At 51.7% G+C, this 24,723-nt stretch overlaps 1 protein-coding gene and 1 pseudogene across 3 annotated transcripts; one reads left to right on the top strand and one right to left on the bottom strand.

Annotated features, from left to right (window-relative positions):
• Window positions 1–426: 426 nt before the first annotated feature.
• On the bottom strand, window positions 427–24,723 carry BIK (BCL2 interacting killer). 3 transcript variants are annotated; one of them, XM_066358609.1, is made up of 5 exons: window positions 24,602–24,723; window positions 3,797–3,928; window positions 2,288–2,395; window positions 1,472–1,589; window positions 427–904 (listed from the first exon to the last, which is right to left on the bottom strand). In XM_066358609.1, exons 2-5 carry the CDS (start codon window positions 3,919–3,921, stop codon window positions 821–823), a joined length of 435 nt encoding a protein of 144 aa, XP_066214706.1. In that variant the 5' UTR covers window positions 3,922–3,928; window positions 24,602–24,723; the 3' UTR covers window positions 427–820. The 3 variants fall into 3 exon arrangements, with proteins under 3 accessions (XP_066214706.1, XP_066214705.1, XP_066214707.1); XM_066358608.1 differs by having other exon boundaries at window positions 24,654–24,701; XM_066358610.1 differs by lacking the exon at window positions 24,602–24,723 and adding an exon at window positions 3,187–3,253 and having other exon boundaries at window positions 3,797–3,887.
• Window positions 21,539–22,021, top strand: LOC136389461 (ADP-ribosylation factor-like protein 1 pseudogene; annotated as a pseudogene).

Raw genomic sequence — 24,723 nt, 5'->3', positions numbered from 1 at the left:
GACTCAGACGGACACTGGTTTCAACTCCTAAGGGGTGCACCTTTCCACAACACATGCAAAGTGCCCCTGCTGCCCTCTGCCCAGCCCTTCCCCCACCACACCTGCACGCAGCCCACAGGATGACATGCATAGGAAAGATGGGCGGCACACCTGTATGAGGCCCTGACAGCCCAACAGAAATAATCCTTGATGGTGGGTTTTCGGGAACCACCAAATGAAAATGACAGCTGGAGTAAACCAGTTCTGTGGGGCCCAAGCAGCACTTGCAGGTGCTGGATGAGCCCTGTGAGCCCAGGGGCTAGGATACCTGCAGGTGGCTATGAGCATGCCTGCCCCTCCCCTCCCCTCCACTATTATCCCCCTCCAAGGGGCAAGATGGAGCTCCCGCTGCAAACCCCCAGAGAGGACCCGAGACGAATGGAAACCAACATTTTATTGAGCTCTCCTCCCTCTCAGAAATCTACTCCAGCAGATTTTCTTTGCTGTGGGCCTCACAGACACGGGGGTGTGACCAGCACTCCCCCCACTGTCCGCTACATGACCCAGCACGACAGGAAGGCTCCCTCTGGGGACAGTCCACAAAAGGGTGGGCTGGGGCCAGGAGAGCAGTTAACCATAAAGACCCCAGAGGTATAATTCATTTCTCTTACAAAAAAAAAAAAAAGTATGAAACCTCAGGAGTGTCCCAGCACTCAGAATTTAAATATAAAAAGGGGATCATAAGTAAACAATTAAAAAGACACAAAACCAACAAGGCCACCTCCAGGGTGGCAGTCCGGGGGGGGGGGGGGCCAGCCCGCCCTGCGCTGGCCAGCAGCGGTCACTGAAGGAGGTGCAGACCCCAGTCCAGGAGCAGCACCAGCAGCAGCAGCAGGGACAGCTTGCGCCCCCGGCCGGGGGAAACCTGCAGGACGAAGGTGGGGAGAAGTGAGGACCGCTGGCCTGCAAGGGGCTGGCTCATTCCACAGCTCGCCTCCTGTGCCCACCCATGGGTGTGAGTGGGGTGGTGGAAAGGAAGTCAGGTACGGAGAGGAGACAAGAGACCTCACTCCAAACCAGAGGGGTCTGGGATAAGGGTCCAGAAAGAGGAGGAGGGCAGGAGGTGTAGGAGAGGAAAGTGCCCCTAAGGACAGGCAGGGGAGGGAGGTCAGGCTACCCGGGCTCTCGGCTGCGGCTGCGGGGAACAGGGATGAAGTGGTGTGAGGGCGGGGGACTGTCCTCTGTGCTGGTGGGTAGGATGGGGAGTGATCAGGAGAGCTGCTCAGGACAAGAGGCACCTGGCCTGGGTGGGTGGGAGAGGAACCAGGCAGGGCTGCCAGGTGAGGGCACTCTAGGTGGAGGAAGAAGTGTGAGCACAGGTGTGAGGCAGGTAAGGCGCCCGAGGACCCGAACGTGGTCAATAGCCTGGAGTCTCAAACCCCAAGGCCTGTGGGACCAGACAGAAGAAATGGTCCAGACTGTCAAGGCTTACCCTGTCCCTGAAGGTCAGGAAACTCCAGAACCTTCTGCTGCCCCTGAGGTTAGTGAGACCACCCATAACACTTCTAAGAACACCCCTCAGGCCCGTCTGGTTGTAGGTGAAAGCCAGGCTGTAAGACAAATGGGAGAGAGAGCTGACGTGACTGCGTGAGGGGAGCAGCAAAGGCCTTTGTTTCAGGTGACACCTACAGGGAGAAATGGGCCTGTCCCTTCCTCCTGGCCCCCCACTGCCACCTCGCCTCTTCCCTGGATGACTCCCCAGTGAGGGTCTCTCTGTATAGGCTGTTTCTGGTCCGCAGGCTCCTGGTTTTCTGTTCACTCCCTCATCTGCCCTCCAGCTCGCCCGCTGGCTTTGGCCCCATGTTCCAGAGCTGGCCACACGGAAAACACTTCACTGTCCACAGGACAGGCCCCAAGGGGGGTCCAGGGGAGCAGGTCCTCCCTGCAGAGGAGCTCTGTTTTCATACCCGGGCTCCCCAAAAGAAGGCTACCTCCCTAGTGACCAAAAGACCACATCTGCTTTGGTCCTGGTCTCGCATGAGGTCGGTGTGTCTGCCCCCACCTTGAGCAATTCTGTGAGGTCTGAGAACCCGTGGGGACAGTGGCAAATCATGGACGCTGAGTGTCTGCTGAAGAGGACACACAGCCATCTGAGCTCACTCAGCATGTCGTCATGTTACATCAAGCCCCTTGGCTTGACAAGGGAGGGAGAAGGGGCTCAGGTTCTGCCATCTGTGGACATGGCGAGAGGAATGCGGTGCAGCAGACCGGCTGCAGGAGCTGGCAACGCTGGGCAGGGTCTGGTCACCTGTACACGGCCATCCAGGGCATCTGGGCAACACGGGGCAGCATCCATCTCACTTCCATCTCGTCCCCAATGAAGGCCAGCCGCATGGCCATCTCGTGAGGGATGTCACTGTGAGAAGGGTGCAGGGAATTAGAGGTAGGCTGTGCTGGTGACCCTCACACCCAGACCCACCCAGCCAAACGGGCCACAGATTCTGGGCCACCTGAGATGCAGAACAGGGCGAGGGGCAGGGAACCTTTTTCACACACCCTCCTCTAGCTCATGCTCTACTGCAGAAATAGCCACGGAGGTACTGTCCACAGTTGGACTCCCAGAAGTGTGGGAAGGCAGGGGGCTGCAGGGGGCTTCTGGGTTGGTCAGAGCCCTCAGCTGAGGTGGGAGGGCAGGGAGACGTTTTGGGAAATAGGGCTGGGCAGGTGGGCGGTTCTGAGCCCATCAGATCACTTAGGTGGGCTTCTCACAGGGGTCTCAACTTACCCTCCTCCTATGGGGAGTTCTGGGACCGGGGTTCCCTGGTCCCCGACCCTGAAACCACCTCTGCCTTCACCCCTTTAAGAAAGGAGGGGCTGACCAGCCCGTCTGGGCCCCTCACTCTCACTGAGTTCTTCATGGAAATGGAGATGTACACTCCCACCCAACCTCCGAGCCTAACATTCCCCACTTCCCCACTCTGTGGGCCTGGGCGGGGTTTCAGCCCAGCTCTCAGGGGTTTGCCCGCACATTCCAACCCAGTGACTCGATAGCCTCCTGGGAATTCCCAGGCCAAGAGGCCCACAGCACAGCTCGGCCACCTGCCCAGTCCCCAGGGTCCACGCTCTCTCTACTCCAGGAGCAGTGGGGGGCAGGCTGGGCGCTGGGGAGGGCTGCCTGGCAATCCAGGAGGTGGGGTGAAGTCCCACCTGTATGCCGATACCCTGTGGGACCTCACGAAAACACTGTCCCAGGCTGAATGTCCCCTGTTGTCATCTACAGAGCAGGGTGAAGGAAAAAAGCACATTTTGGGTCCCTCCCGTCCTAAAACCCCAACCAGCCCCAATCCCCAAGTCCAGGACCTGGATGACTAAGAGTATGCTGAGGCCTAAAGCAGCAGAGAGCATCCAGACCCTGTACTCCAATCCTGGGAACATCTCGTTTGCTGCCCTTACAGTCAGGACCAGCAGCCAGTCTGGAGTAGCCTCAGGCTACTCGATCCAAGAGGCCTTGCTAAGGTGATCACAGTATGGGGACCAGGAGGCACTCTGTCCTAAGGCCACAAGCTTGAGCCATTTTGATGGCAGGTGCCCAAGGTCCTTGCTGGGACTGTGGCCATGCAGGGTGCTCTGAGGCGCCCTTGGTGAACACGGATCAGAGTGTCCCTGCCCAGGGCACTTGCCTCCAAGACCACACCCGGGAATTTCCACTCTGGAGTCCTGCCCAAGGAGCCAGAAGGCCGCTCTTCTAACCACACCCCCCAAAAGTCACTGACCAGGAATGGGGGTGGGCAGGGCCCAGAGGGCCACGGGGACCTACCCATGGGGATCAGGATCGTACTGGAGGAGACTGGTCATGCCGGGAGCCTCCAGAGCTTGCAGGCCATGCTCCTGAAGGAAGGTGCACAAAATGAGGTTCCTGGAGAGGGGTCCTGCTTGAGACATTTCTTCTCTGGGGGAAGAAGATACACACAGACTGACTGATGCCCACAACTCTGAAGCCTGGAGGACTCAGCCCTCTCACTCTAAGCGAGGCCCCTCCTTCTCTGCGAAAGCCATCATCAGCCTCCCCCACCCAGCAACCCTAGGCATGAATCCTGCCACATGCTGGCAGTGTGCCTCTGGGCAAATCACGGTGCCTCTCTGCTCTCCATCAAAAATTTCTTTTTCCATATATATAACTTTTTTTTGTATTTTTTCGAAGTTAGAAGCAGGGAGGCAGTCAGACAGACATGTGCCCAACCGGAATCCACCCAGCATGCCCACCAGGGGGCAATGCTCTGCCCATCTAGGGCATTGCTCGGTTATAGCTGGAGCCATTCTAGCGCCTGAGGCAGAGGAGCCATGGAGCCATGGAGCCATCCTCAGTGCCCAGGTCAACTCTGCTCCAATGGAGCCCCGGCTATGGGAGGGGAAAAGAGAGAGGAAGGAGAGGGGGAGGAGTGGAGAAGCAGATGGGCACTTCTCCTGTGTGCCCTGACCGGGAATCAAACCTGGGACTTCCACAAGCCAGACTGACGCTCTACCACTGAGCCAACTGGCCAGGGCCTATATAACTTATTTTTTGAGAGAGAGATACAGAAAAGGAGAGAGAGAGGGAGGAGAGAGATGAGAAGCATCAACTCATAGTTGCAGAACTTTAGTTGTTCATTGACTACTTCTCACCTTGACCAGGGGCCTCAAGCCAAACCAGTGACTACTTGCTCAAGCCAGCAAGCATGGGATCGTGTTGATGATCCTGTGCTCCAGCTGGCGCACCTGTGCTCAAGCTAACAAGACTGCTCTCTCAAGCAAGCGGCCTCAGGGTTTTGAACCTGGATCCTCCGCGTCCCAGGCCGACACTCTATCCACTGTGCCACAGCCCAGTCAGACTCTCATACATTTCTAAAGTCAGAAATCTGGAGATGCTTCTCTTTGTGGGGGGGAAGAAAAGAAAGTATAAATATAAGAAAGGCTCTTATACTGGCCCTTGAGAAACCAGTTGGCAAACTCAAAAATCCAGGTGTCTATTGTCAAAATAGTGGAGGAAGGTTGGGCTCCACCTGGAGAGCAATACTCTCCGTATGGCTGCTTCCCATGTCTGCTGCTTCCCTTGAGCAGAAAAAAAAACCAAGCTAAATGAGGACTATTCAGCCACAGTCCCAGTACTCAGGGGGTCTCTGCTAACCTTCCAGTCTTCACTGCCAAGCGCACATGCACATAACACACACAATCAAAAATGGGATCGCTCCTTACATACTGTTATACCCTCCTTTCTTCACTGTCTTGGAAAGGCTGTTATTTATTTATTTATTTTTCCTAGACTTTGAGCTGATTTTAAGTTGACAGTTTCAGTATAAAGTTGTCCATTGATTTGCAAGAGCAATTTGCCATTTAGTGGAAGTTTCCCAGAGCCATTGTTGTTGATCCTTTGAAAAAAGGAACAATAATTTTGAGGCTCAAAACCTATAAACTGTAAGGGTCGCCTATGCCCCTTGATAATCCAGGAGGCAACAAGATCAAAATATGGAAGTGTATTCCATGGGCAATTAGATGGTTCAATGTGCCCAAACTGTAGCTGCTCTTGTACCAATTGAGCAGCTGCCCTAAGTTTCTCCTAAGAAAGGGGCCATTGGTCTACCCATACAGGATTATCTGATTTCCAAGTAATTGGGTCTGCACAATGCATTATTATTATTATTTTTTTTTTTTTTGTATTTTTCTGAAGCTGGAAATGGGGAGAGACAGTCAGACAGACTCCCGCATGCGCTCGACCGGGATCCACCCGGCACGCCCACCAGGGGGCGACGCTCTGCCCTTCCGGGGCGTCGCTCTGCCTCAACCAGAACCACTCTAGCGCCTGAGGCAGAGGCCAAGGAGCCATCCCCAGCGCCCGCCCGGGTCATCTTTGATCCAATGGAGCCTCGCTGCGGGAGGGGAAGAGACAGAGAGGAAGGAGAGGGGGAGGGGTGGAGAGGCAGACGGGCACCTCTCCTGTGTGCCCTGGCCGGGAATCGAACCCGGGACCTCTGCACACCAGGCCAATGCTCTACCACTGAGCCAACCGGCCAGGGCCCACAATGCATTATTGAGGTAGCAGGAGCTACCAAGACCCCTATGCTAAAATTTTTTTTTTTTTTTGTATTTTTCCGAAGCTAGAAACAAGGAGGCAGTCAGACAGACTCCTGCATGCGCCCGACCGGGATCCATTCGGCATGCCCACCAGGGGGCGATGCTCTGCCCATCTTGGGGCGTTGCTCTGCCGCAATCAGAGCCATTCTAGCGCCTGAGGCAGAGGCCACAGAGCCATCCTCAGCGCCCGGGCAAACTTTGCTCCAGTGGAGCCTTGGCTGTGTGAGGGGAAGAGAGAGACAGAGAGGAAGGAGAGGGGGAGGGGTGGAGAAGCGGATGGGCGCTTCTCCTGTGTGCCCTGGCCGGGAATCGAACCCGGGACTCCTGCACGCCAGGCCGACGCTCTACCACTGAGCCAACCGGCCAGGCCCCTATGCTAAATTTTGATATCCTAATCCACACCTTCTGGTATTGGGTGCCACTTCTATGGGGGTGAGAATTCCTCGCTGTTCTTTCCCTAGTCTCTTGGCGAGCTAAAATCCCAGATCAAGCATCTGCCAGGGGTCCCCAAACTTTTTACACAGGGGGCCAGTTCACTGTCCCTCAGACCGTTGGAGGGCTGCCACATACAGTGCTCCTCTCACTGACCACCAATGAAAGAGGTGCCCCTTCTGGAAGTGCGGAGGGGGGCCGGATAAATGGCCTCAGGGGGCCGCATGCGGCCGCGGGCCGTAGTTTGAGGATGCCTGGACTAAATAGGGCTGACAAGCAACGCTCCCATATTTTTCAAAACATCTCTACCCCACAAATTAACTGGCCATCCAGGGAGCACATAAGGCTTAAAAAATCCAGAATGACCTTCTTAATCTTTCCAATGTAGAAAACTAGAACTTTGTTGAGGGGATTTACTCTGCCCTATACCTGTAATTCTGTGGCTGCTGCATGAGTGGGCCAGGAAGGAGGCCAATGTAGCTTAGCAATAACAGATACATCAGCTCCAGTATCTAAAAGTCCTTTAAATTTATGCTTATGTATTGTTAGTTCCATTTCAGGGTGTTCCTGACTTATTTTTTTTTTAATCCAATTGGCAAAATCAGAGGAGCCAAATCACCTATTTCCTTGGGGCCCCTTTTGCAAGATGTGGCCTGAGAAGCAGAATTAGCATCCTTATACTATTCTTCTAACTGCCTGAATTAGCCCTGAGACACATTCCTTTTTTTTTTTTTTTTTGATTAATTTTGATGGGTGACATTGATAAAATTGTTTCCCGTCACCTTCTAACTGGTTTTCTTTGTGCCCCTCAAGGCTGTTATTCACCTCTCCCCTTCCCCTTGTTAGTAGAACTAATTTTCTTTGCATGGCCCCAAATCCTTGTTCATCATCTAAGCCAATCATGACACTTCTGTTCCTCACTTTCCTAGCATGCCTTGCAGCTAGTGGTGCACCTGTAACCCAGTCCTCGTTAATGACGTCTAAAAGTCTGAGGTTGAAAGGGAGCAGATACAGCCTGGGCAGCTCTTCTCCCTCCTTGCTGCCTTCAATACAGAAGTGAAGGTTGGAGGTGCAGCAGCCACTTTATGACACTGAGGTGCCGAGTACGAGAATAACGAATGTTGCTAAGAATACAGAGCAGAGGGGTAGAGGGTTGGCTCTCTGATGGCCTTGTTGGAACAGCAGAAAAAATACAAGCCACTGCCTAGTGTGTGAGAAAAACAGAACCCAGTTTGTTCAATCACCACTCACTCACTTTCCTGTTCCTTGTAGCCAAAGGTCTACCTATTATAATCGTGAAGTCCCACATCAATAAGTGTTGCTGTCATCATTTGCGATAGCTGATTTACCCCACACTGTACCAGACAGCCTTAGGTCCAGGATAGAAAGATGGAAGAATGTGTCTCTGAGCCCCTGGCCAGTTGGCTCAGTGGTAGAGCGTTGGCTCCACATGTGGATGCCCCAGGTTCGATTCCTAGTCAGAGCACATAGAAGCGCCCATCTGCTTCTCCACCCCTCCCCTCTGATTTCTCTCTCTCTCTCTTTCTCTCTCTCTCTCTCTCTCTCTCTTCTCCTCTTGCAGCCATGGCTCAACTGGAGCAAGTTGGCCCCGGGCGCTGAAGATGGCTCCATGGCCTCCAACTCAGGCACTAAGCAGAGTTAGCTGAGCAACAGAGCAATGCTGGAGATGGGCGAAGCATCGCCCCCTAGTGGGCTTGCTGGGTGGATTTGGTCCAGGGTGCATGACAGAGTCTGTCTCTGCCTCCTCCAATCTTTCTGAATAGCAACAACAACAAAAACAAATGTGTCTCTGGAACCAAAGGGTGACAGTTCAAATCCCAGCCCTGCCACCACTTTGCTGTCTGATGCCACCATTTTCTCATCTGTAAGGCACCAGTAAGCCCCTCGGCTGTTGGAGGATGGGCAGAATCTTCCACAGGTACTTTGAGCACAGCCTGGAAGGCTGAGGGAGGAGGTGCTAAGCATTATGACCTTTGTGCTTACTTACAATAATGACCTAGATTTTTTAAATGTCTAACTGGGCATATTTACCTGCACTGAACAAAGAAGGGACAGAGCCCCAGATCTCCATGCTCCTACAGTGGATGCACTGCGGGCAGGACAGGCACAGATGCCCTGCGGGGACACGGAAGCTAGAACAGGAGCGCCTTCACCACTTGCTTCAGCATTAAAGGGTGATGGCAGAGCCCTGGCTGGGTAGCTAAGTTGGTTTCTTTTTTTTAGATTTTACTTAATTGATTTTAGAGAGAAGGGAGTGGGGTAGAAGCGGGAATCATCAACTCAGTAGTTTCTTCATACCGATATGCCAAGGTTGTGGGTTCTATCCATGGTCAAGACACATAAAAGAATTAACCAACGAATGCACCGATAAGTGGAACAACAAATTCATGTCTCTCTCTCAAAATCAATTTTGAAAAATGGAGGCTGTGCTGGAGAAGGCAAAGGCAGGGCTGAGGCTCACGTAAACAGAGGGAAGCTGTGGACACTCCAGGTGTCTCGGGCAAGTCTAGACAGGTTAGTGCACCCAGAACGCATGCACAGAGATGGACAAGTCATGATGTCATCAAGGGCGCAGACAGGTATGCCGTGTCTGGGGCACTCTGGCCTTTGAGAAGAAAACCGCATAAGGACAGCATTGTTCTAGAGAAAATAAGTGCCGAGAATTTGTCTCAAAGAGAGGTGGCTGTTTGATTTTCCTACAAGGGAAACGGCAGAGTTTTACATCTGTTCCAGATGAAAGCCAATGGGAAAGGCAGCTAAGCAGGAGAAGGGAGCTGGGCTGGAGAGATCAGACGTGTAAACACAGCCACAATGGCCACAAACAGCCCGCGGCCTGACATATGCCACCCACACCTGTCAGGACAGCACCTTCTCCCTGAAAGGAGCTGGCAGGTCAGACCAGGTTGGTGGGGATGGTGGGCCTTAGCTCCCACACCCAAGGAAGGAAGGGTGCTGCCACCTGCTGTGGGCACCTGCAGGCAAAGTGTTAAAAGCATGGCCCTGGCTCCGTAGCTCATCCACATACCTCAAGGTTGCAGGTTCAATCCCCAGTCAGGGTACATACAAGAATCAGCCAATGAATGCATGAATAAGTGGAAAAACAAATCAATGTTTCTTGCTCTCTCAATAAGTCTTTTTTTTTTTTTTAAACAACAACAAAAAATATGTAGGCCCAAGACCCAGGGACTCCCCCAAAACATCAGGCCAGCACATATGTAGTGAGACAAGGTAACATTTCCTTTTCTTTTTTTTAATATTTTACTTATTGATTTTAGAGAGAGGAGAGAGAGAAGGAAGTGGGGTAGAAGCAGGAATCATCAACTCGTAGTAGTTGCTTCTCATATGTGCCTCAGCTGGGCAAACCCAGGGTTTTAAACCAGCGACCTCAGCACTCCAGGTCAACACTTTATACACTGTGCCAGCACAAGTCATGAAAGGTGACACGTCTAAGAGCTCTAAAATGCTGTCAACAACTTAAATACCCGGCACGGGAGCCATTCTGGGTATATACTCTTCACACATTAGTTTCAGGGGAATGCCTGGTGGCAGTGAATCTAGATGTACAATGCACAGGTGTCCATGGCACATAACTAGTATGACTTGAAGCCACTTCTGTAGCCAGAGTTGACTTTCATCGTTTAGCCTTTTAATGGAGGTGGAGGCTGCTGAAAGTGGCAAACCCTGGTCCCAGGGAGCCTGCGGCACTCCCTCTCCAGCCATGCCATTCATTTCGGCAACTTTGCTTGTTTGAACAGAGACAGGAGGACACTAGTACAAAGGAAAAGATGACTTCGGTTAGAGAAAACTGTCAACGAATCTCAGGAAGATAGAGAAAGCCTCTAAGAGAATCAAAGCTGAAGACAATGCGATCGTTTTAATATAAGACAGGAAAGGGAGGTTCAGCAGGTACAAACATTCACATACAGAACCAGCTATTGGAACTACTGGGAGTTTCAAGGTTGCCAGATCCAAGGTCAACATACAAAACTTAATTGCATCCTACAAGGCAATCAGAAAATTAGTAGGAAAAAATTACATTTTTACAGAAATAGTAAGGTTTTTTTTGTCAGGAATGAATCTCATAAAGTATGCTCCAGATCCTCAGAGAAAAATATAACTCTATTAAAGATGCGAAAGAGCCACATAAAAGGAGACCCCTTTCCCAGACGAGCTGTTTTAACTCTGCGCAGACTGTGAGCGGTGCCTGTGCACACATACACACGATTGAGCTCATGTTAAAGCGATTGTTAAGAAATCGTGGTCTGGCCTGACCTGTGGTGGCGCAGTGGATAAGCCTTGATCTGGAATGCTGAGGTTGCTGGTTTGAAACCCTGGGCTTGCCTGGTCAAGGCACATAGGGGAGTTGATGCTTCCTGCTCCTCCCCACCTTCTCTCTCTCTCTCTCTCTCTCTCTCTCTCTCTTCTCTGAAATGAATAAATAAAAATAAAAATTTTTAAAAAAAAGATAAGGCTGATGACTCAGGTGTCAAAAATTAAAAAAAAAAAATCGTCGTCTGACTGGTAGTGGTGCAGTAGAGTGTCGACCTGGAATACTGAGGACCCAGGTTTGAAACCCTGAGGTCACTGGCTTGAGCGCAGGATCATCAACATGATCCCATGGTCACCGACTTGAGCAAGAGGTCACTGGGTCGGCTGGAACCCTTGCCGCCACCCACCCCCACCTCCATCAATTGAGGCACATATGAGAAGCAATCAGTGAACAAATAAACTTTTGAGTTGATGCTTCTCAACTCTCTCCCTTCCTGTCACTCTCTCTAAAAAAGAAAGAAAAATTTGTGAGGCCCTGGCTGAGTAGGTCAATACATGTGTGTTATCCTGGCACACAAAAGTTATGGGTTCAATCCCAGGTCAGGGCACACAGGAGAAGGGACCAATGAGAGTACAACTGAATGGAACAACTAAGTGGAACAGGAAATTGATGCTTCTCTCTTTCCTTTCCTGTCTCTGTCTCTGTCTCCCTTTCCGTCCCTCCCCCCCCCCACCTCAAATCAATGGAAAAATTATTTTTAAAAAAGAAATTGACCAGGATCTCTGGCTGCCCCCAGGCCCCAGGGGGCTTGGTGTCTATGCAAATGACCATTTCCCTGGGAAAGCAGCCCAGCCTCGTTTGCATCTGCCTCCCTGTTTCACCTTCCCTTTTCCCTCCCCCCCCACCCCACACCCCCTCCATAGGGGGCTGCTTTCTTCTCATAGGCTGCTGTGTGCTCCTGTGGAAACCCCTGGGGCCCTCACAGGCCAGGGGTCTCAAAGGGACTTCACTGAGCCCATGGCCTCAGAGCTTCACCTTGACCCACTGTCTAAACATCCCTCAGTCCCCAGCAGAAAATTATGGAATCCTCTGGTACCAAATGGGAGATACCACGCTACCTCTCCTACAGGGAGGGGTAGCAGGTAGCTGACCAGGGACAGTGACCACTGGCAGCTTGGCCAGGCAGAGGTTGAAGCTTGAGTGTGTCTGACCAGGGTGGGTGAGCGGTGCAGTGGTGCTTCCCTCAGTGGACTGGTTTTGAGTCAGGGCCCGAGTCGACGCCTTCCTTTGGGTCCCCAGACTGCTGACCTGGGACAGCCACCAAACTCTCCTCCCTGTCTCCAGATGCGCACTGAAGGTCTGCCAGAAGGGCAGGGGACTTTTGGTCAACATCCTCACCCCACCAGTCACTTGCAATGTGACTGTTCAAGGCACTGTTTTCCTTATCTGTTAAATGGGAATAATGATCCCAAACTAATGGGGTTCCTCTTCCTGGCAAGAACCAGCAGCAGCTGTTCTACTCCTGGCAGATGTCTCAGCATCTACCACTGTCAAGGCCTGATGGATTCTCACTAACTGCTCACCATCCAGGCCTGGGCTGGCCTTGGGGCTCTACCTCTGAGAGGGAGATCTCAGCATGTGTCTGGGAACTGGGGGCAGGGTCCCTGCAGCAGCCTCCCAGCTCAGTCCATCCTGGAGGCTCAGTGCCAGTCACCTCTTACCTGGCCCTGCTCCAGCTGCCTTGCTTGTCTCGCCAGCGTCCAGCTGGGCTTTCTCCAATCTGATTCCTAGACAGCAGCCTCAGACCTGGCCCTGTCACCGCTCCACTCAGCTCCTAGTCCCCACAGGAGTCATGCCACACTGCTATCAGGGTCCTCTTCGTCTCACCAGCCTCAGCCCAAATCTTGGACCCTGTCCTTGTCACACTAGAGACTGCTGTAACAGTGCCTGACATGTCAAGCCTCCAAGCCTTTGCATAGACAGTGCCCGCTGGCCACCATCCTCTGTTTCCTTTGCTTGGCTCACTCCTCTTTGTCCCTAAAGAACTCAGCTCTAGCACCCCTTTCGCAGATCCGAGAGTGAGGCTGGGGGCCCCTAGGGGCTCTCGTAGCCCGTCTGCAGCTGTGGTTCAGACCATGGATGTGGAGCCAGGCTGCTGGGCATCCTGTTTGTCTGGTTTCCTCATTCCTCACTGACACTAGTCACTCCTACCTCACAGGGCTGTTGCAAGGACAAACTGAAAGAATTCATGTTAATGTGCCAGACTTAGAGTAAACAAGTAATGAAATGGGTGGGAGCAGCCTTTATTATCTCTAGTTCACAGCACACAGCACAGAGCAGAGCAATGTTTGTCGAGTGACTAAACAAAGGCCAGTGCCTCAGACTACAGCAGCTGCAGATCCAGGAGCCTGGCCTGGTTTTAAACATCTATCTTTTTTTTTTCAAAAGATTTGCAAATGAGTCGTGTAAAATGCTTCTTTGGTGAAAGGAAGGTACATCTAGCCATGTGTCCCCACCCACCCAAGCAGCCTACACCTTAACCCTCCTAGTACTTAGTGGAAAAACCAGCCAGGAACCTTATTCTGCCCACAGAGGTCAGGATGCAAATCTAACTTCTGTGCAGAAAACAGCCACCCCACAGCCATGGAGACAGCTGCAGGCCTTGGAGAACACAGGATGGCAGGCTCTGGAGCAGCAAACCTGCTTTTAGTAAACAGCTCTGCCCTTAGGCCACCAGCTCCTGGCCTGACCTCAGTTTCCAAACCTGGGAAATGGGGAAATGCCATCTCTCTCCCAGAGTTGCATCAGAGTGAGCACAGTCCATTGCAGCACACAGTAGGTAGGTGTTCTGTAAAAGCCAGCAAGGGCCAACGCTGCAAGAGCAGGATGGAGGAGAGGTGTCAACCTCCTAGTGGGGGACCCACAGAACCAGGCATGACTCTGACAATTTCTATTTCAAAAATGAGCGAAGTGTCTACCTGGAATGCTGAGGTCGCCAGTTCAAAACCCTGGGCTTACCCAGTCAAGGCACATATCGGAGTTGATGCTACCTGCTCCTCTAACTCTTCTCTCTCTCTCTCTCTCAAAATGAATAAATAAAACCAAAAGAAAATGAGGAAAGCAAGGTACAGAGAATGGAAGGGACCAGATGGGTCACAGCATCAGTAGAGGAAGGAGGCTACTCATTCCAACAGACTGCAGGTTCATAGGCTGTGCCCCTCACACACAGACACACACACACACACACACACACACACACACACACACACACACACATTGGGGCACAAACAACTAATCCCTCGTTGGAGCATGGAGCCTCAGTTTCCCTAAGCCCAACCTTGCCAAGTCCAGCAACGCAGGAACACGTGATGACATGTTTGGGGCCCCATCAATGCACCTGGTCACTAGAGTCCCAGTGCCAGGCCAGTGGCTGCTGGATGGACCTAGCTGAGAAACCCTGGTCCCCACCCAGTCTTTCCCAGGAGGGCCTTCCATCCACACCTGTCCCAATCACCAGTCCCATCCCCACCAAAAAGTGGGGTGATGCTCTGTTTGATGGAGCACCCAGTGTTCAGAGCATCAGGCACACACTCAAGCAAGAAAGCCTTGACTTCAACAGGACAGACATAGGCTCCAGTCCCAGCTCTGCCGCTGCTGTGGGACCAGAAGCTAAACCTCTGAGCCGAGCTCAGGAGAATGCTCACCTCCAGGGCTCCTAGGAGGATGAAACAATACAATTGTTGCCCTTCAGTGCTGCCTAGCAGGGGCTCTAAACAAAGCTGGTTAAGAAATCAACAGAGCCTGACCAGGCGGTGGCGCAGTGGATAGAGCGTTGGACTGGGATGCAGAAGACCCAGGTTTGAGACCCCGAGGTCGCCAGCTTAAGCGTGGGCTCATCTGGTTTGAGCAAGGCTCACCAGCCTGGACCCAAGGTCGCTGGCTCGAGCAAGGGGTTACTCGGTCTGCTGTAGCCCCATGGTCAAGGCACATATGAGAAAGCAATCAATGAACAACTAAGGTGTTGCAACAAAAAACTGATAATTAGTGCTTCTCATCTCTCTCCATTCCCGTTTGTCTGTCCTTATCTATCCCTCTCTCTGACTCTCTGTCGCTGTAAAAAAAAAAAAAAAAAAATCAACAGAGGAAATGGTAGCAAGGAGCAGGGCAGCGGTGGGGTCCCTCAATCAGTATCTACCCAAGTCACAAATGCATGTAACCTTTGACTTTTAGACATAGAGCCAACACAAACCCCCCTGAAAAAGATGGACAGAAGGTCTGTAGGCACAGCTGTGCCAAGATCTTTAAGGCACATGGGTACCTGGACAGAGCGGGGAGCGAACAGTTTATAACTGCAAACCATGCTGATGCTCGTTTGTAAAAACACAGATACAAGCCCTGGCTGGTTAGCTAAGGCAGTTAAGAGCATCACCCCAAAGCAACAAGTTTGCAGGTTTGATCCCTAGTCAGGACACACATGGGAAGCAACCAATGAGAGCAGGACTGAGTGGAACAACAAATGAATGCTTCCCTTCCCTCTCTCCCTTCCTCTATGTCTCTCTAAAAAGCAATCAATCAAAAAAAAAAAAAAATTAAGTCCTGGCGAGATAGCTCAGTTGGTTGGAGTGTCGTCCCAAAGCAGAAAAGTTGCCAGTTTAATCCCCAGTCAGGGCTCAAACAGGAGCAGTTCAATGTTCCAATCTCTTTATCTCTCTCTCCTTCCCTCTCTAAAAAGACAAAAACAAAAAAAACGCAACACAGACAAGCGCTTCTGTCTGCACAGGCCAGTCAAGGGGGTAACGAGGTCTCTGGAATGGATGGGAGAGAGACTTGATTTTTACTATGTATGCTTTGTGCTCTTGAACTTTGACCATCAGGTACACGTAGACATCACTGATACAAAACTAAAGCAAAAAGAATTGTTCCGGCCTGACCTGTGATGGTGCAGTGGATAAAGCGTCGACCTGGAAATGCTGAGGTGGCCGGTTCGAAACCCTGGGCTTGCCTGGTCAAGGCACATATGGGAGTTGATGCTTCCAGCTCCTCCCCCCCTTCTCTCTCTCTGACTCTCCTCTCTCTCTCTGTCTCTCCCTCTCCTCTCTAAAATGAATTAAAAAAAAAAAAAGAATTGTTCCAAGTCAATAGCTTGAATTGGTCTCAAATGGAGTTGTTTGTCTTAAAGGTCTATTTCAGGAATCAAGTACACAGCCCCTCCCAGCCCCTACCCTCCACCCACATGGAGGGGAAGTCCAGACTCCAGCCTCTGCCATTATGAACCTGCAGGTGCCTAAACAGCTTGTTAAGGTGGGCAGGGTTCACTTCCCTTAGGGATGGAGAAATAATGGAAAAAAGAGAGAGAGAAAAGTAAGGCGAGAGAAAGGTATTTTAAGCAAAAAAGAAAGTTGGAAACTCACCTTGGGGGTGGGTGGGTGTTCACTAATTTGGAACATTGTGGCTTGAAATGGACCCCTGGGACCATGGCCATTTGGTCATGCTACCTCACCTGCAGCCGTAGCCCTCCACCTTGAACAGCAGTGCAGGTGCTGGCTTGACCTATCTTGAACCCAGCTGTAGGCAGAGTCATCCCCCGGGCTGCAGTGGACCCGGACAAGAAGTCCAGCCATGGATCGCTGGGCAACAGGTCCAGTCACAGCGTGGCTTCTGGCTACTGTGGCCTCACACAAGGGCTGCCCTCTCTGGGCCCATGACGTCATGCTCTTGTAACCCCCACATCCTTTCTATTTGTGTCTACTGAGTCCAACATCCCTCAGACAGAGGGGACTGTTTGCCCATTTCACAGATGGGGGCCTGAGAGGCTTGAGAACGGAAATTCAGAGGCTCTTCGCCGTACAATCATAGTACCCATGTCTGGGCTCCAGAAATAACACTGCCCCAGCAACATGGGTCGATGCACTCAGAAAAACACTAGTCATCCCACCTGTTAGCATCCTGTCCCCTGGGCACGGGGGGGGGGGGGGGGGGTAGCGGGGTGAGGCTGGTTTGGAGACAAAGGTAAACTGCATGAGGGCATCTGCTATGTTAACCCTGTGTGGGGGAGTGATGCTACACCTATTTGCAGAGAGCACACTGAGTTTCAGCAGTGAAGAAGCTGTCACATCCCAAGGGAGGAGCTACTATAAAACCTGGCCTCCAACTCCAACTCCAGGACACTTTTTTTACAGCCCCAGTTCAGGTCAAAATTTGGCAGGAGCTGCTCAAGGCCAGACCCAATGCCAGGTCCTAGGGTAGCAATGAAGACCCGGCTCTATAGGCTTAGGAATTAGCTTGTTTTCAAAACCAGCACCCCGTTCCCTCCCCAAATCCACACTTGGTGGGCAGGTTGACCACTGCAAAAATGCAAGGAGGTGGGTCTCTGCAGAGGGGGATGGAAAGAAGTCGTGGTTAGCTGCCGAGTGACACAAGCAAGATAAGGAAGCAGTTGTGACGCTGTTTATGCAAATGTGTACCTTTTACTGGTTATGTACGTTATATATGATTGGAAACACAGGGAGGATCTGGAAGGAAATGTGTCCTGTAGTGGCTACCTCTGAAGGCACCCATGGAATTCATGGGGTGGTGGGCAACAGATGGAGGAGCAGTCTTCAGTGTTATCTCTAGTGAGTATATGATTACTTCTTTTTTTTTTTTTTTTTATTTCTGAAGCTGGAAACGGGGAGAGACAGTCAGACAGACTCCCACATGTGCCCGACCGGGATCCACCCGGCACGCCCACCAGGGGCGATGCTCTGCCCACCAGGGGGTGATGCTCTGCCCCTCCGGGGCGTTGCTCTGCCGCAACCAGAGCCACTCTAGCGCCTGGGGCAGAGGCCAAGGAACCATCCCCAGCGCCCGGGCCATCTTTGCTCCAATGGAGCCTTGGCTGTGGGAGGGGAAGAGAGAGACAGAGAGGAAGGAGGGGAGGGGGGTGGAGAAGCAAATGGGCGCTTCTCCTATGTGTCCTGGCCGGAAATCGAACCCGGGTCCCCCGCACGCCAGGCCGACGCTCTACCGCTGAGCCAACCGGCCAGGGCCCGATTACTTCTATAATTTAAAGCTATCACCCCTCACCTCAAACTCCAGCAGTTTACTTGTGAACCTTGTCCAGCATGACCCTGGGCACGTGACCACCTCTCTGACTGCCATTTCCACAACTGCACAGGGATAAGAAGGACCCAACCCGCCTGACCTGTGGTGGTGCAGTGGATAAAGCATCGACCTGGAAATGCTGAGATCGCCGGTTCGAAACCCTGGGGAGAACACCCCTGGGCTTGCCTGGTCAAGGCACATATTGGAGTTGATGCTTCCAGCTCCTCCCCCCTTCTCTCTCTCTGTTTCTCTCTCTCTCCTCTCTAAAAATGAATAAACAAAATTTAAAAAAAAAAAAAAAAAAGAAGGACCCAACCCTCGGGTTGGGGAGAGGATTCGAGATTCCACGCCTTGAAACCCTCGGTGTAACAAAGAAGCAAGATGGAAGCAAATGCGTTCAGATTTCCAATTTTTACCTGAGTATTTCAGATGGTGTAGTAACCCCTTGGGAACTTGAAAAGATTCTGGTGTACCTGTGTATGTGTGCCCACCATCTACCTGCCCAGAGACAAGGCTGTTTCAGTTTCCTTTGTCAGGTATTCGGGAGAAAAATGGCCCAGTGGTTCAGCTTACGAGAGAAGGCCGACCCAGCCCCAGTCCAGTGCAGACCCAGACAAGCAGTGAAGAGCCTGGAGAACTGACTGTGCCAGGGGGCACTAAGCTGGGGTCCTCTGAGTTCCTGTCTAGCTTGGTCATGTGACTTTGGACAAATTAGCCCCTCTGAACTCCTAATTCCTCCTTTGTAAAACAAGCATTGGGGAGATTTATTTATGTCTTTTCCTTTTTTTTTTTTTTTTTAGTGTACATGCACAAGAGAAAGTGACAGAGCAGAGAGAGACAGAGACAGACAGGAAGAGAGAGAGATGAGAAGCATCAATTTGTGGTTGTGGCACTTTAGTTGTTCACTGATTGCTTCTCATGCGTGCCTGGAGATCTCCAGCCAAGCCAGTAACCCCTTGTTCAAGCCAGTGACCTTTGGGCTCAAGCCAGCACCTTGGGCTTCAAGCCAGTGGCCATGGGGTCACGTCTATGATCCCACACTCAAGCCAGCAACCCTGCACTCAAGCCCGTGACCTCAGGATTTCGAACCTGGGTCCTCAGCATCCCAGGTCAATGCTCTGTCCACTGCGCCACCATCTGGTCAGGCTGTCTTTTCCTTCTTGAATATTTATAAAAATACTCCAAATTGTAGCGGAAGTGTAACTGAAGAATAATTCTCTTGAGGACTGGTTCTGAAAGTAATTTTAGATCATTTTGCTGCAGTCTGAATGTGTTCTCCCAAAAATTTATATGCTGAAAACCTAACTGGCCATGGGGATGGCATTAGGAGAAGGGCCCTTTGGGAGGCTCTGCTAATAGGATTAGTGCTTCTCTGAAAGAGGCCCAGGAGAGCTCCCTCTCTGCCCGCTGTGGAGGGCAAGGAAGTCTGTCGCACCCTGACCTTGGACTTCCTTCCAGCACCCAAAACTATGAGAAATCTTGTGGCTTAAGAGCCACCAAATCTGTTGTATTGTTATAGTAACAGTTCAATGAGATGAACAAAAAACAGGTGGGGGAGACCTCATTCTGTGAGTCTAATGAGGATCCCTGTCAACCAAGACCTCGTGAACACCAGCAGGCAGACCCCTGTACCCTTCTATCACTATTTGATGAGCAAGTTTGCTCAGTGGATAGAGCATTGGGCTAGCATGCGAACGTCCCGGATTCAATCCCCGGCCATAACACACAGGAGAAGTGACTATCTGTTTCCTTCCTCTCCCTCTCCTCCTCTCTCTCTCTCTCTTGCCCTCTTAAAGTCAGTGGCTCAATTGGTTAGAGTGATGGCCTCAGGCACTGAGAGTAGCTCAGCTGATTCAAGCATCAACCCCACACTGAGATTGCCAGGTAGATCCATGGTGGCACATACCAGTCTGTCTATCTCCTCCCACACTAAAAAAAAAAAAAAAAAAAAAAAAAAAGTCAGGGTGTGGAGATACCACCTGGTCTGCAGTTTAAGTTTAAAGAGCATATATTTAAAGTAATGAGGGTCTGTGCCCTGCTGGGCCCAAACACTAAGGGTCTCAGAAAGGCAGACACAGCCCTCAAGGTCTCCTTCCTTCCAGTTTGGGGTCTCCCCAAAGTGCCTCTTGCGGGTCTCAATTACTCATTGGATTCTGATACTTCCCCCTCCAGTCAGCAACCTTGGTGGCTCCCATTCCCTCCCTGGCACAAGGCCCTCTGCCCGACAGGGCCCAGTCCTCCAACCCCCGGACTCACCCCAGTCATTCTGCAGCCTTAACCCCATCTTTAGACTCTCCCTCTGCCTCCATAGGCTGCTGGGGGTGGGGAGTAGGGGTGGGGAGAGGAGGTGGAACCTGCTCTCTTCTCCAGGCCTACCCCAGAATCCAGCTCCTCCCCACCTCCTCGCGACAAAACTAATCGCTCCTCATCTGCGTTGTCCCAGCACCTTGGGTAAACAGACCTGGATTGGGCACTTAGCCCATTATAGTCTCATTAAATGTTTACCTGTCTGTCTGCCCCAGCTCAGTGCAGGGACCCAGTGAACACCGGCAGCTCAGGGGAACCAGACAGTACGTTGTAAAACAGAATGAGGGAGCTGGGCTCACAGTGACAGGCAAGCCTGGCTGGGGGACCCTAACCTGGGCACACCCGCATCTTTTGTAAAAGGGCGTGAGAAGCTAGGAGGGAGGCAGCTACGAGAAGAAAGCGGCCGCTGCGTGCATGGTACCCAGCAAGTGCTCGCATCTGGGAAGCTGCCGTCCAGTGAGCCTGGAGCTCTGCCGTGCTAATAAGCACTCAGGGTTAGACCCTGGACGTCTGTCCACAGGAAGGCTACAGATCTCTCTGCCCTGGCCTTGACAACACCTCTTCTGAGCTCCAAGCCAGACACACACAGATGCCATCTCTTGGGGGAAAAATACAACAAACTCCCAATCTTTAATCTCTATGTCACAGGGAGCCTCCCCAGAAAGCTTTCTTTGCTCAAGAGCGTGCACCTCCTCTGAATCGGGGTGACTTGTCTCTTCTCCTGCCTCCAGAAAAACAAGTTTACCATCATGCAGTGCCCGCGAGGCCCAGCGGGTGTTTTGTGTTCTCACGTCCTAATATTGACACTAGGAAAATCAGCTGCCCTCCCCGAGCCCGCCCAGTGCCCTGGACACCAGGCCTGACCTCACTCTTGCCTCCGGGCCAACAAGGAAGACAGGCCGGCAGCTATACCTTATCTGCGCACATTCCGTATTTCTCCCAGGGCCGCACCCCAACCCCTGCAGCAGGACAAAGGGATGAAGGGGCCAGTACATGTCCACTCGGACAGCTGCAGACTTCCTGGTGGCCGCCAACAACAAAACCCAAGGATGCCAGGAACTTCCTTGAAACCTCTTGAAATTGTTCTGAGCAGAGCCCCCTCCCACTCCAGGTGGCCTAAAGTGGAAGTTGCTCGCAGGCCAGGCTTCCAAGGAAATCACCTCCAAGCCATAGAGCCAGAGCCAGAGGCCAAGGGCAGCAGAGGTGGCAGCACAAGGGCTTGAGTAAGAGGCACTGCCACGGCTAGGGCCTGACTCTGCCAATCAGTGAGGGAAGACAGCCAGTTCATCACGGTGGCTTTTGCTCAAGTATATTCCAAGTCTCTTCAGAACCCAGGAAATGAGGACTTCAATTTGGGGATTAGATGGAACAGGAAAAACTACAATTTTGAAGAGATTACAGGTTAGAGAAGTCATTACTACTCTTCCTACCATTGGATTTAACGTTGGAAACATAGAAGATCTTCCGTTCCAAATTGGGGATTGAGGAGGGCAAACCAGCATCAGGCCATCCTGAAGATATTATTCAAACACAGATGCTATCATTTGAGGTAGCAGACAGTTGTAACTGAGACTCAGTTGGCATTTCCAAATTAGAGTTAGTGGCCATGTTGGAGAAAGAAATGAGAAAAGCCATTTTGGTGGTGTTTGCAAATAAGTAGGACATGGAAGAGGCCATGACTTTCCCAGAGATGGCAAATTCCCTCGGTTACCTGCCTGGAAGGCCCAAAAACAGCAAATACTCAAAACTACAGCAGCCAAAGGCACTGGCCTTGACAAGGCAACAGAATGGTTAGTTGAGCCAATAAGGAGCAGACAGTAGTCAACCACTTCTGCTTCGCTGAAATAAAGACCATATCACACATCCCTTTGAAAGCAGTGAAGTGGGCTTCACACGATTAAATGTTAGAACTGTGTATGATTGTTGGCATATAGTGAACTGACTGCAACATTAGTAATAAATAAAAAGTAAGTAAAAAACCCCAGAAAATTGTTCTGAGCAGAGAGAAAAACAGTAAGATTCTTGTGGAATCCACTATGGCTGACTCAGGGGAAGCAAGAAGCCATTAATTGTCTGCAAACTTAATAGGTTCACTACAAACAGGATGCTCTCCAGGGAGGGGAGAATGCCTCTGAGGTCAGCTTCGAGACACAACTGAATGGATCCTTTCCTCAAACCCCTTCCGTTTATTAGGATCAGAAATGAAAAAAGGGCTAATCCTGCTCCTCTGGTTTTGTTGCAGCTCAGTGACTCTAGCTTTATTCTTTTTTTTTTTTTTTACCTACTAACCACCTAAAACTGACCACAATAATCAACATGCATACAACCCTCTATCCAGCTTCTCCCATCGTGCCCAGGCTGTGACTATGACATTTGGTGCTCCTGTTAACATGGAGCCACAGGCTGGCATAAGTCACACCAAGTGAGCCCAAATGGGCCATTTCACACTGTCTTTGGCATCCTGAAGTCAGTAAAAAAGGTGTCAGGACAGAGGAGCTGGCAGGAGGAGTGAGAGGGCAGCACATTTAGATGAGACAGGGAAGACTTCTCATAGGAGGCAGCAATTGAGATGGCAAAGAAGGATGACCATGAGAGTGACCCTCACAGAGAGTGTGCTAAGCATATTACTCCATTTGTTTTAAGCTTCACACCATCACATGGAAGGCTTCACAAGATCCCTGGTCCTTGGAGAAATATCCTTGCTGAGATAGTTCCCACCAAAAAAAAAAAAAAATCAACTGGTGGCCAATTCAGAAGGTTTATTAAATATGTTCCCCTGCCCAGGAGGACATTCTGAGACACTGGCTGAAACCCACAGCTCAGAAGCCAGTCTCCCCATACTCTTTAGACATATTAAAACAAAAACTAGCAAAAATAAACTTGTACAGCCTAACGTTGGTTGGTAAGACTGGAGGAGCCACAGCTAAATCAATTGGTGACAACCCTGAGGTTCAGAAGATGGAGGGAAATCCCCAAATCCTGGAGTGAGGAGGGAGGGGAAGAGTGGAGGAGAGATGAGACAGTGGGGAAGAGCAGCACTCAGCAGCCAGGTTGCCTGGACCCAGATCCATGCCCTGCTACCGCTTCAGACCCGTCAGGGAACAAGTACAAAATGGTACCAATAATACAAAAATATGCCACTCCTAAGAACTTATTCTAAGGTATGCCCAAAATAAGCAGAATAGGGTTCAAGTGTTAGGAAGCCACCTAACAGCTAACACTTGGGTGGGTGTTCTCCACACCTGATTGGAAACTTCATGAACCCATCTTACAGAATGAGCAAACTGAGGCTCAAAGGTGGAACAGCCCATCTAAGACAACACGATGGAAAGTGCCTAACTGAGCTTTTGGTTAGCTTCCAGAACTTGGCTCTGGGCTTTTAGCCACACAGAATTCAAGTCACCTCCTGGAAAGTCACAGTTGCTCCAGCTAAAAAATGAGACCCTTTCCCGAGGCCGGCCAGCACAGAGCTCAATAGTCTATCCCTTCATAATGGGGGAAGGATAACCTCCCTCCCTGGGGAGCTGGCGCCAGGCTCACTGGAGAAAGAACCCAGACGCAGCAGGTACTCAGGCGCAATATTACAGCAGCAGCAGCAACAGAAACAACATCCAGTCCCCCGTGTTGGTTTGTACTAGCGAAAATTACAGTAACAATTAACGGTTTACAAAGTGATTCGCACCCAAGAGACTTGAGCGCGTCTCGAGTCCCCAGAGTTCCGGGCTGCACGGCAGTTAATAGGAGCCCTGCGGCCATCCAAACGCCGAGCGCTGGCCGGCTGCAGGTTCACAGAACAGGCCAAGGCGCCCCGCTGGTCGGTACGCCGCCCCCCGCGGGCGCACCTGTGCAGGACGCACCTGTGCAGGTCGCGGACAGGTGGGGTGGCGGCCGCACCCGCTCGCGCAAGTTCCTGCTCCGGACTTCCCCCATGTCCCGTAATCAAGACTGTCTCCGGCTCTTCGCAGGTGCGCGGCTACTCGCCGCGCCTCTGGTCCCGTGGGGACAGTGCCCGACGCCATCTTCCCTTTTTTAGTGGACACCCAAGCTGGAGGTCCCTGGCTTTGGCCGGGTACGCTTGGCCCCCAAGGACATGGGTGTCTGGCCCCTGGAGGCCGAGCAGGAGGACAGATCGGGGCGACAGAGCATCCGGTTCTCCTGGCCAGGCGTATAAGGGCGAGTCCATTGCTCAGATGCTGAGACTGAGGCCCCGCGGGGCCGATGCCGGCACCACCGGCCACAGGGACCTGGAGCCCCAGCCAGAGAGGAGGTGTTTCGGAGCCGAGGACCCAAAACGTCGCCCGCAAATGACACACCCTACAGCTCCCCGGGGCAGAAAAACTAGATCATGAGTTTTTAATCTTCCAGCTTTTCGGCACCCAGGGCAGCACCCTTGACGCTTACCTGCCGGGCTCGGGCTGGGCACAGGGGCAGGCGACAGCTGGGTCAGACTCACCTCGCGTCGGTGGTGTCGGTGCCAGCGCTGGCTGCCCAAAGCGCTCCAGCCGGGAGGCGTATTGTGTGCA

The sequence above is a fragment of the Saccopteryx leptura genome, chromosome 1 (assembly GCF_036850995.1).
Source record: "Saccopteryx leptura isolate mSacLep1 chromosome 1, mSacLep1_pri_phased_curated, whole genome shotgun sequence".
NCBI classification, from domain to species: domain Eukaryota; kingdom Metazoa; phylum Chordata; class Mammalia; order Chiroptera; family Emballonuridae; genus Saccopteryx; species Saccopteryx leptura.
This window is presented reverse-complemented; position numbering and strand designations above follow the sequence as displayed.

Excerpts from the sequence above, each read along its gene's own strand:
- BIK (XM_066358609.1), bottom strand. The coding sequence starts at position 3,921 with ATGTCTCAAGCAGGACCCCTCTCCAGGAACCTCATTTTGTGCACCTTC. Across the intron at positions 2,396-3,796 it reads TACGATCCTGATCCCCATGG|TGACATCCCTCACGAGATGG; the intron begins GTAGGTCCCCGT and ends CCCTTCTCACAG. Across the intron at positions 905-1,471 it reads TCCTGACCTTCAGGGACAGG|GTTTCCCCCGGCCGGGGGCG; the intron begins GTAAGCCTTGAC and ends TTCGTCCTGCAG.